Consider the following 10,910-nt stretch of genomic DNA (forward strand, 5'->3'; position numbering starts at 1 on the left):
TCAGATGTGACAGGAGCTAAAATGAACTGGATTACCATTCACCTTTCAAACTATCAACCTTCAGGCTGGGGATTAAGTAATGAAGGGGATTAAGTTGTAAAGAGCTGGATTCAGTGGATTTCACATACCTGTTACCGGTGTAACATGATATCATGCAGCACTAAGGAGCTCTCAAGGCACAAAAAGCTCATTTAAATCCTGAATCCCAATTCTGAAACAGGATTACTATCTTCACTTGAAACGTTTAAAGATAATCATTCATCTGTTAAATTGTCTTTAGTGCAACAGCAACCCAAGGTAAACACGAAAACTGGGCATTAAATATTCCCTTCATTCAGGAACAATGATTTTAAAACTAGCTAAAGACTAAAGTATGCAACAGTAAAACCAACTCGCTGTACTGCAAGCCGAAATTGAAAAGGTGCAGATAACGCATGTGCCTGCTGCCATCTCCTGGTAGTTAAGAGGTAAAACCATCTGAATTTTTTTTTTTTCCTTCTGTATCCTTCAGAAAAATGTCAGGTCTTCCAGGGAATAGGAACAAAAGAAAAAAACCAAAAAAACCAAGAAAAATATACCATTTTATGTTCTACAAAAGGAGCTTTCAAAACTCTCAAAATCTAAAAAAAGGTATTTCACTGTACAAGGCAGCCACTACCAGAATGTAGCTACTTTCAGGCTAAATGGAGTTCTAACATTGGCTTAAATAAAGAAACACCAAATCTCATTCATTTTATAGAAGAAATAAGTACTCACCCGAGTTATTTTAATTTCAAAACACATTCAGAAAATTAACTGTAAAAATTTCCACATGGTGTTCAAAACCAAATTAAGGAAGTCCCTTTGGGAAGCCTACTCATCATATTAGATGTTAGAGTACAAATTATTGGCCCATAGTGACTCGTTTTAATATCCATTTCTTTTCATGAATACTTAAAGCTCAAGACAGTCTTTCACAGTTGCACTACTCTCATTGCCTTTGGTGAAGGACACAGCATTGCTATTTGTAATAATATTCCATGTTTTATGTTTTAAAAAGTAGGATTAGCCAACTTGAAAAGAAATGTTATGGTTATTTTGACAGCTGACTGGAGGTATCCTTACTTAGCCTGCAAACTTTAATGTTACAAAGACTGTTGAAATTTTCATTTCATAGACTATTTTGTTATGCTGGAGAGACCTGTCCATATCCTCCCAAAGGTTAAAAAAAGAAATAAATAATGGGAATGAACTCTACAAGTGGGTTATGTCTTCTAGTGTGCTGAATGACTATGGGAATGTGACCTGGCTTGCCTTAAAAAAGGAATGAAGGCATACCAGTGATTTGGATTGCCCATGGTTTACTGACAATTGCCATGGGGAAACAATCATTAAATGTTGCAAAAAAGCCAAGCTAAATAGGGAACATTTCCTTTCACAGAATGAGAATCAAAAAAATTGTGTTGTAACATCAAGCTGTAATTGAGAAACGGAACAATGACTGAAGAGTTGTAAGAGACCTAAATTAAATCCAGATAGGATTTCACATTCCTTCTGAAAATGAAGGTTTTATCATGAGATAATTAAAGCAAGGCTAGCCAACTCCTGGTGTGCCAGAACGTATAACTTAGCCTGTCATCTTGGTTCGTGAGAGTCCCTCGGAGTTGGTCAGGAAGCAGCCTGTAACAAATCAGCCACTAACCCACAGCAGTCTCCCTGGCAGGAGCCCCAGAACCTTCCTCCTGCCTCCTCTGGACATTCTCTAACCACAAACTACAGGCACTGGCTATGGAGTGTGGTCAGGAACATGACAGAAGGACATCTGTGCCTGTCCCCATCACCCCTGGCCAGGCCATGGTCAGGTGGCAACTGCAGCTTAGTTACAACACAGACAAAATGCAAAGGTGTTGGGGTTTTTTATGGGGGAGAGGGAAGCACATCAGGGCAAAAACCAGTGCTAACCACAATACAGAACTGGGGATGGAGATGTGACCCAAAACTCTGAAATATGGTGCCAGGTGCAGGAAGAGTTAGAGCCACCAACATCTCTCAGTGCCTGCCAGGTGAATCTTGTGAGAAGTAATGAAGAAGCAATTAAGTCTGTAGTTGATAAACATATGCACCCGGTCATACCAAGAGCAGGTGTGTGTGCAAACCATCCGGACTGAAATACAGGGACATTAACTTGGTTAAACCAAGAATGACTTGAATTCTTTTCTTCTATCTGGTTTTAACAGTAAGACAGCTAGAGAAAAAATATGTCAAATATTAATTGAAAGCTCTACTATTCTTGCCTGGTCTCATGCTTTCAAGATCTTTTATTTATCACAAAAATGAGCAGCTCTCCAAAAGCAAAATGGACAAGAAGCCAAGTATAGAAAAAACCCCAGAGGGTTGAGATGATTTTGGGATAGATAAATAAGAGCACCATAATACATAAGGTTTTAAGCAAAACAGCTCATATTCACAGCAATCCAACTTCCAAAAGCTGGGCTTTGGATGAAAAATGCTTCCATTGTCACAGCCTTGGAAATACACCACTCTTACTCAGAAAATATTTTATTGAGAAGACTTATGTATAACACAATCACTAGTGAACAAGACCCAGAATAAATTTCCCTTGGTTAAATTAAACTATTCAGGCCATTTCAGCACATGACTTCAGCACATGACTTCAGGACTATACCATTTGTTTTAATCACAGCAGCCTGAACCCTGAGGCAAACCATACTTCCTCTTGGATCAAAAACTGGAACCAAGAGAAAGCCTTAGCTTTTGAGAAAAATTGTTTTATTACAACAAAATAAGCATTCACACCATCAATTCACTCTCTTAACAGCTGGCCCACTGCACTGTGTAATGATCACATGGTTTTTATCGTCAGTATAAATATTTCTGTTTTGAATGCAACTTCATTTTAAGACTGTTCAATTTGTTTCTTTCAAGGGCAATATGGGTATCTAACACAGGTATGCCTTAGATGATAATATCAGATAATGCTTTGGAAAAATCACATTCAGGGAATATTTCATTTGCAGCTCTTCTGTGCCCAGCAAATCCATTAATTTGCATCTTCTTGCCTATTAATTGATTTTATCAGCTAATTAGCTGGCCACCTCGTTACTATCCCAGCAGACAGTAACTTCCCCTCTTCGTATTATTAACATACTTCAACATTTACCCGTTTTGCTCAGTCTCTCTTACCTGTTAACCTCTGCCAGAGCTTCCTCCAGGTGACAGCCACTGCTGGTTGCAACATCTTCCTTGGTCTCCCTGTAGTAACAGGTCTGAAGTTGTGTGACCAAGTAGCAAATTCCCTTCACCAAGGCAGACCAAAAACCCAAATGGCTCTTAACCCTTTTTTTTTTTTTTCCTGGTGTTACTATGGATTGAAGGAAACATTGTTTCATTCTGCTTTCCCAGGTTCTCCCCACCTGCACTTCACAGTGCTTGCAAAATATTTTTATTTGAAATAGCTATTTCAATGATTTACATCGTGAATGCCACCAAAAAACCCCAATAAACTAAGTCTTGTTCAATTCGTACCTGGAAAGTAATATTTTTAAGTTGATAAGGTCGAACGCATCTAGGCAAACGCTGAAACCGAGCATCCCACAGCATTCCCATGGCGGAGCTCCTCACTCGCTCCACCCCCGCTCCGCGCTCCTCTCAGCCCCGCCCACAGACGCAGCGGCACCGGGAGCCGGCGGGGAGTTTAACACGAGGAAGAAACCTTCCCTTCCCACCAGGCAGCCGCGGGACCGCACAGGCTGCAGCCCTGTGCTTTCCGTGTTTAAGGGGCACAGGGAACCGCGATTCCCAGAGGGAAGGCCGCTGGGGTGGCCGGAGGCGGCGCGCGGCCCCCTCAGCGCCGTCGCGCGCGGGAAGGGGCGGGGCCGGGCGGGGCGGGGCCGGATTCGAACCGGGCGGCGGGGAAGCGGCGGCCATGGCAGCGCAGCAGCAGCTCGGCCGCGAGCACCAGGGCATCACCCTGCGCGGCAGCGCAGAGCTCGTCGCCGAATTCTTCTGTGAGGGGGCTGCGGGGGGCCTCAGGGACCGCGCTGGGAGAGAGGGAGGGAGAGAAGGCTAGGGGAGGGAAGGTGAGGGGGTGGGAGGCCGCGTCTTGTGGGGCGTCATGGCCGCCGGCTGGGCCGTGGCGGGCTGTGGTAAACGTCTCTCCCTTTCCTTCTCCGTCGTGCAGCCTATGGAATCAACAGCATCCTGTACCAGCGGGGCATCTACCCCCCCGAGACCTTCACCCGCGTGCAGAAGTACGGACTCACCCTGCTGGTCACCACGGACCCCGAGCTGGCCAACTACCTCAACAACGTGACGGAGCAGATGAAAGGTGCGGGCCGGCGGCGGGGCCTTCCCTGCGGTGTCCCTGCCGCTGTTCCTCGCGCTCTAAGTGACTGCCGTGGCTTCTTGCAGAGTGGCTGTACAAGTGCATCGTGCAGCGCCTGGTGGTGGTCATCTCCAGCATCGAGAGCAGCGAGGTCCTGGAGCGGTGGCAGTTTGACATCGAGTGTGACAAAACTGCGAAGGATGACAAGTGAGTACCACGGTCCCTCCACTCCTGCTCTTGCCTGTCCCGAGTACCAGTGCAGGCACAGGATTAATGCCAGAGACTCGTTTCTTCAAACCTTTCTTAGTGCCCTGCCCTCTGTCTGCAAACCAGTCACATGACTGAACACACAAACAACAATAGAGGGAGACCAGTTATCACTTAACTTTTCTAAGGACTTAAAAGTGTCACTACTACTCTAAAAATACTGTAGCAAACAGTCTAACAGAGCTTAACAAAGAGAACTATATTTAGAGGAAACTATCAGCCCAGTAGAAGGTTTTTCTCTTACCAGAATTTTCTTATTTTTCCAGTGGACCACGAGAGAAATCTCAGAAGGCAATTCAGGATGAAATTCGCTCTGTCATCAGACAAATAACTGCCACAGTAACCTTCCTGCCACTCTTGGAATCTGCCTGTGAGTATTCTGAACTGCATGAAAGAAATCAAATGCTTTTGAAAAACCTCAGTAACTTTCCAACTTTAGAAGAGATCTTCTGATTTTCTGAGGCTTTTTAATTATTACACATCGTGTACCATCACATTTGTGAGACAGCACTTTGTTAGACTGAGATCAGGACAGAACTTGGGGTGTCTTAGCAAACTTGAGCAAATTAGTATGTATGCCCTAAGGAATGCAAGCTTTCGTGAATAATTTGTTCATATGAAGTGTTATACAGAGCTCAGCTCCACAGCATTTTAACATGTTTAAAAAAAAATTTATGACACTCACTTGAGAAAACTAAAATGGCCTCACATGAATATAATTTAACTATTTTTTTTCCACATAACTATTATAACTTCTGAAAACCTTGGTCCTTGTCTCAAGTTCTAGAAGATGCACTTCAAACCCTCCATCTCCTTATGGTGAATTTGTTCTCCCTTGCTCCCAGGTGCCTTTGACTTGCTGATATACACAGATAAAGATCTGGCAGTGCCAGAAAAGTGGGAAGAGTCAGGACCACAGTTCATAGCCAATTCAGAAGAGGTTCGGCTGCGTTCCTTCACTACCACAATCCACAAAGTCAACACCACGGTGGCTTACAAAAAGGATTCTGTTCCCTAAGATGCAGGGGGAAGTTTTGTGTGTGTAAATATCCTGTCACCTTGTATAGTTTCTGTTCATCATGCAGCTAAGCCATGAACCCATCATTACTGTCCTCTTGATGAAGTATGACACAGAGAAAAAGACAACATGCCTGTCTGTGATAACGTGACACTAGATTAAGCTGGCATCATTTTTAAAGAGGCTTAAAAGTATTCATGGTGATAGTTCAATTCTTACTTTACTGTATGAGCTAAATTAAACCACTGCCTCTGCTAGAAAACCTGCCTAAATCTAGGATTAGCTGCTAGAATTGTGTTCAGATCCTGTAATTTTATATTTTAGAATTATTTTAAGCTGCATTCTGTTAGCAGGCTTAAGTTCTCTGTAGCAACTAAAACAAATCTCATTTCTGGTGTGCCAATTTTCATGTTAAAAGCCTGGGCTGTTTTATTACCAGAAATAGCCCTAAAATGAATCAACCAAGCAATTCTTGTACCTTACTACAATGGAAGCAGCTGTTCATCATGGAAACTTTAAATACATGAACCTTTGTACTGTCATGACCACTGGGCTCTAGTTGTGGGGACAGAGTTGTTTTAAGTCTGTGTATGTCTGTAGTGTCTGTCCAGCATTTTCTATGTTTGTACTCGTTTTACAGAATAAAGCTTCGAGTTTTATAGTGCTCTAATTCAGAGTCTGCAGTACTTTGTGTTTCAGAGGATTTTAGGAATGCTACATCCTAGTTTGTAACTGTCATACAAGTAACACACCCAAAAGGCATCCCCCTTGTGTTGTTACTTACCCTCTAAGTCTCCAAACAAATGGTGTGGAGTCCATATGAAATCCATTAATGGATTAACAGTTTCCCCCACGTAAGTTCAAGTAACAATATAAATAGTCACAGTGCCCTAATGATTAAGCACAGTGCCTTCCGTATTTGTTAAACAGCACTGGACTCTTCATGTGTTCTTACCCATTTTTGTAGTGGAAGAAATTAGGGATTTAAAACTGGAACTCTGGAACTTTCAGACTCTTCCATGGTTTTGTTCACTTCCTTCACTAAATTCATTCCAGCCAGAGTGTTTAACTCTGTTTTTTCCACTCTTTTGCAGTACTGTAGGACTTTCTGTTATATATAATTTCAGAAGTTTATTTAAAAAACATCAATTGCATGCACCCCACCCCACAACTGTATTACAACCTTTCTGGGCTTTCCTATTTCCAGGAAATAATTCTCTCCAACAGTCCCAATCTAGCGGAAGTAAAAAACGCAGTCCTCTGTAAACCAGGAGCACAAAAATCATATTTTTTTAAAATAAATACAATCTAGGTACTTAAAAAGTTACATTATTCACTGCTAGGGCTGCAGAAACAGAAGAATACCTGGTGTTTTCTTTTGCCTGTCAGCACAATTGTGGTGACTGCACTATCTCTTCACCCCTAGAAGCAGGTGTACTTCAAAGAGTGAAGTCTGCAACAGTGAGCATAAAAACCCCTCATTTTACAGAGATGCAAAAGTCAAATTGCTCCAAGAAGCTCATTCTTGTACCAAATGGAATTTATGATCTTCTTTTTTAAGAAGGCCCAGCCCGAAGTCCATCTCCATCATCATCTCTGTATTTCTTCTTTTATAGAGGGACCAGCAATCAAGAGAAGTAGTAGATCATTGCATGTAAATAATGTCCGTGAAAGGTACATGTGATAAGGAACAGGTCATAGATCCTAAAGTTTCTCACAAAGACCCTGCAGAATAGGAAAAAAAAGTAAAAGTAAGTCATATTAATCTCCCAGGAACCAAGCCTTCATGGAGGTGTCCAGCATGATGTGCTGATTCCTAAGGGGACCCACACTCTTGATTAGCTTCTCCTACTCTGAGGTCACTTTTATAGAGTGACAATCAAAACAAGGGAGCCCCCTTCATCTCCAATGGCAGTCTGCTTATCCTTAGGAAAGGGAATGAAAGGTAAGACTCAAAATTAACCCAGCAGGCATTGTTCACCTGACTAGTTGAGCTGACGGATGAGCTGGTTGATTGCTTCCCCTCTGTAGCCAGGCTTGCCCATCTCCTTGAGGAAACCCACTCTGTTCCGCGACGCGTGGCGAGCCACTGACAGATGGAAGGGCCACAGAAAGCTGGTGACTCGTTTGAAATACTTGCCAGTTGAGTAGATTTCATGAATAAGGTCTTCCAAGCAAATAATACCACAGCCCCCTGCAGGAGAAAAAAAAAAAAGAAGAGATGCCCAACTGTATCATCTTTCCTCACGCTGCTCCAGAATTGCGAGTCCTCCACTTTGGGAAGATTTTGTCTCTCCGCACCCTCTCAGATCAGACTGTGATCTCTCAACACCTAACTCCTTCCTCAATTTTCTCCTCCACCTCCTCACCTAAATGTTGCTCTATCAGCATGTTGTCTGTCAGAGGCACCCTCTTTTTCTTGATCTTGGCTTGGCCCCGTTTCAGGATCAGCTCTCGTACAGATTTCAGGTTAGGCTGCCTGTACAGAAACAAAAATCAGATTCTGTAAGAGAGACACAATGCAGAGGGAAGCCCCACCCCACTTCCTTGTGCAGAGGTGGGGAAGTAACCAAGTTATGTCGAGAACAGTAAGAAAAGTTTTAGATATACTGGAGAAGTAATGGATCTGTGATACCAGCTGGAGAATCCAATGACCCCCAAGTCCCCAGGAGGGGTACATACCCCCACGCCACGTAAGGCTCCACAATCCGCAGCATCTTCAGCGACAGCGGGCTCAGCTTAACGAATACCCCAGTGTAATTCTTCCTCAGCCGCAGCAACTCCATCACTCTTTTCACCCTCTTAGTCACTCCCTTAATACTGAGTCAGAAAAAAATAATGTTATTAGTAACCACATTTCTCTAATTCAGCAACAAAAGGCCTCAGATCACCTGCAAGGAGATATGCCTGGGTTGATCCCACTGCCTTGGCATAGAAATGACACAACAAAGGCTAGCAACAATAAAGGAAGGAGCAGGGCAAGTTCCTTACTCCACAATCCGCACGACGAAGGCCAGTTTGCTCTCCTGAGGTGCCGCTGCCTGCCCAGGCCTCTGCTCCATGCGCCTCAGCCGGGTGTCATCCCGGCGTTTGCGCCATGAATCCCGAACGAAGGTCTCCAGGCGTCTGAACTGGATCTGTTTCCCCTTCTGCTGCTACAGACAAAAGGAAAAGAAAGTATCCCCCATCCCAACAGTCTCAGAGGTTTGTATCTGAAAGGCCAAATGAAATGCAGAAGTAGTGAACAATGTTCTTTCAGCTTTGGAAGCAGTAAGAAGAAAATAAATTTGATTATCTAAGCCCAAGGGAGACAGAACTGAGGGACAACACATGAATTTACACACAACTACTATTTATGAACAGTGAACAAAAATATAAATTAGGGAAAACAGAGCAAGACCCGTGATACTTCTAGGCGTAGCTACACACAGAGCTCAGCAATGGCTGGGAAAGCCAGAAACAACATCTGGGTAAAACAGATGCTACAGCAATACCCTAGTGTGACTCATAAATACACACCAACAGAAAAAAACCTGCATTTAAAGTCCTTTTCTATACAGGCACACATGCAAAAAAACCCCCAAAAATTCAAACATTCAAGTAACTATTAAGTATTGCTAATTTAAACAGAGAACATCCGGCTCACCTGATAAAAAGTCTTTTCATTATTACTGGAAAATGTAAACCTCCTTTTTTAAATTGAGAAGATGTTTAAAGGCCTCTCCTTTATTTAGAAATTAGTACATCCACCTAAGTCATAGTGTTTTCTCAGATGAACAGGACTTGAAAATGCACAGCATTACACAATTATATTCAAGATACTCTACTGGTTAAATTAGCAGGCCATTTTGAATTAAAGAATCTAATGTCATGTGTCTTCTGTTCTATTTCATCTTGTAAATCACCCATGAAATTGGTTTGAATTTTCAAAGCAGGCAGACCTAATCTAAGTCTCACCACTACGATAATTTTTCTAATGAGAATCTTATGGAGTGGTTATTTAACATTATTACTTATGCTTCCACTTCCACCTTGGAAATACAGCAAGCCACTGATGCGTTTAAAAATGTAAACACAGTATTAAACAGAAATGGCAGGAGTTTTGCATATAATCTCATAGAAAAAAGATTCACTGGGAAAGCTTTAAGACAAACACCTACTGTATCAGCTGAGGTACAGCACAGCAGGTCTCAAACTGGGAATTAGAAAGGTTTGCTGTGCTGTGCCGGTCTGGAAAAGGCAGTGTGCACAGGGAGTGTCTGCAGTAGAACATGTGCCACCCCACACGAAGAAAAAGGCTTCATGATGACCTGTGTCTGCTTTAACAGATAAATAAACGCAGCCTCAGAAAAGCACACTTTCCATGCAGGGTTACAATGCAAAGGTGGTTTCAGACAGTGAATTCTCAGGGCAGCACTGACAATTCAGCGGCGGTGCAGTTTCCCGCATGTGGCTGCTGACACCTGCTCACCACCACGGATCCACAGGCACAACTCACAGTCTTCCATGTATTTCTGTTTCAGTATAATAACCTGTAAAACTCTGTCCTCTTTACAAGGCTCAGAGACACACAGAGAAGGTATTCAGGGACTCAGGCTCCCCTCGGAGGTAACCCCGAAGATGCTCCCTGCCCACCCGCAGCGCTCGGGCATCCCCCCCTCGCTGAGGGGGCCGATCACTCGGATCACTTCCGTACGAATTCAAGTGATTGCGATTCCCTCCTCCGGAGGACGAGCTGGGGCTGCAGGACCAGGCTCTGCCGGGACCCGCCGTACCTTGCGTTTGTTGAGCAGCGCCTGCTTGGCCTGGGTGGCCTTGATGGCCAAGTACGCCTTCCTCTTCTTCAGCAAGTTCTCCGGCACCAGCGGGATCCGCCGCCTCGGCCTGCGGGCGAGACAACCCGGCCACATCCCGGTCACATCCCGCATCCCGACCCCCCCGGGCCGCCGCCGCCCCCGCTCCCAGCCCGGTGGCCGCGCGGTGGCCGCGGATGGCGGCAGATCCCGCAATCCCTCCACGCCTCCCTCCCGCACTCACTCCTCCAGCTCCGCCATCTTGCCGGGCCGCCGCCGCGCATGCGCCGGGGCGGGGCGGGGCCATGGCCCCGGCCGCTCCTCCTGAGGCGCCGCTCGCCTTTGCCCGGGATCGCGGAGCGCCGGGAAGCGCCTGTCCCGGCGGGGAGGGACGCGCTGCTGGCCGGCCCTCCGCTGTCCCAGCGCGTTCCACACGCTGCGAGCACTGGGGAGGAGCGGACATTGGGACACGCGGTGCGACAGCCGGGTCACCCGCAGGTGGTGCCAG

General features: G+C 44.8%; 2 protein-coding genes and 1 long non-coding RNA gene across 6 annotated transcripts in view; 1 reads left to right on the forward strand and 2 right to left on the reverse strand.

The window, feature by feature from the left end:
• Positions 1 to 3,882, reverse strand: part of LOC125325721 — a 63,347-nt gene extending 59,465 nt beyond the window's left edge. For 3 of the 4 annotated variants that reach the window (XR_007203506.1, XR_007203505.1, XR_007203502.1), the window contains exon 1: positions 3,184 to 3,882. This is a non-coding gene — a long non-coding RNA (uncharacterized LOC125325721). The remainder of the gene's footprint in view (positions 1 to 3,183) is intronic. The other variant, XR_007203503.1, reaches the window with a different exon arrangement.
• Positions 3,883 to 3,884: 2 nt separating this feature from the next.
• On the forward strand, positions 3,885 to 6,279 carry MAD2L1 (mitotic arrest deficient 2 like 1). Its single transcript, XM_048303008.1, has 5 exons — positions 3,885 to 4,007; positions 4,181 to 4,327; positions 4,411 to 4,531; positions 4,858 to 4,961; positions 5,437 to 6,279. The coding sequence occupies exons 1-5, from the start codon at positions 3,926 to 3,928 to the stop codon at positions 5,607 to 5,609; spliced, it is 627 nt and encodes a 208-aa protein (XP_048158965.1). The 5' UTR covers positions 3,885 to 3,925; the 3' UTR covers positions 5,610 to 6,279.
• Positions 6,280 to 6,872: 593 nt separating this feature from the next.
• On the reverse strand, positions 6,873 to 10,705 carry RPL7L1 (ribosomal protein L7 like 1). Its single transcript, XM_048303007.1, has 7 exons — positions 10,647 to 10,705; positions 10,385 to 10,493; positions 8,601 to 8,764; positions 8,292 to 8,429; positions 7,979 to 8,088; positions 7,591 to 7,803; positions 6,873 to 7,334 (listed from the first exon to the last, which is right to left on the reverse strand). The coding sequence occupies exons 1-6, from the start codon at positions 10,661 to 10,663 to the stop codon at positions 7,595 to 7,597; spliced, it is 747 nt and encodes a 248-aa protein (XP_048158964.1). The 5' UTR covers positions 10,664 to 10,705; the 3' UTR covers positions 6,873 to 7,334; positions 7,591 to 7,594.
• Between the last annotated feature and the right edge of the window lie 205 nt (positions 10,706 to 10,910).

This window comes from Corvus hawaiiensis, chromosome 5 (assembly GCF_020740725.1).
Source record: "Corvus hawaiiensis isolate bCorHaw1 chromosome 5, bCorHaw1.pri.cur, whole genome shotgun sequence".
Classification (NCBI taxonomy): Eukaryota; Metazoa; Chordata; class Aves; order Passeriformes; family Corvidae; genus Corvus; species Corvus hawaiiensis.

What these genes read in the sequence shown, in the direction of transcription:
- MAD2L1 (XM_048303008.1), top strand. Translation starts at nt 3,926, where the DNA reads ATGGCAGCGCAGCAGCAGCTCGGCCGCGAGCACCAGGGCATCACCCTG. An exon ending in GCTCGTCGCCGAATTCTTCT is followed by an intron (nt 4,008 to 4,180) that starts GTGAGGGGGCTG and finishes TCCGTCGTGCAG; the next exon opens with CCTATGGAATCAACAGCATC. An exon ending in CGTGACGGAGCAGATGAAAG is followed by an intron (nt 4,328 to 4,410) that starts GTGCGGGCCGGC and finishes GGCTTCTTGCAG; the next exon opens with AGTGGCTGTACAAGTGCATC.
- RPL7L1 (XM_048303007.1), bottom strand. An exon ending in GAGCCTTACGTGGCGTGGGG is followed by an intron (nt 8,089 to 8,291) that starts GTATGTACCCCT and finishes GTTTCTGTACAG; the next exon opens with GCAGCCTAACCTGAAATCTG. An exon ending in GCTGATAGAGCAACATTTAG is followed by an intron (nt 7,804 to 7,978) that starts GTGAGGAGGTGG and finishes TTTCTCCTGCAG; the next exon opens with GGGGCTGTGGTATTATTTGC.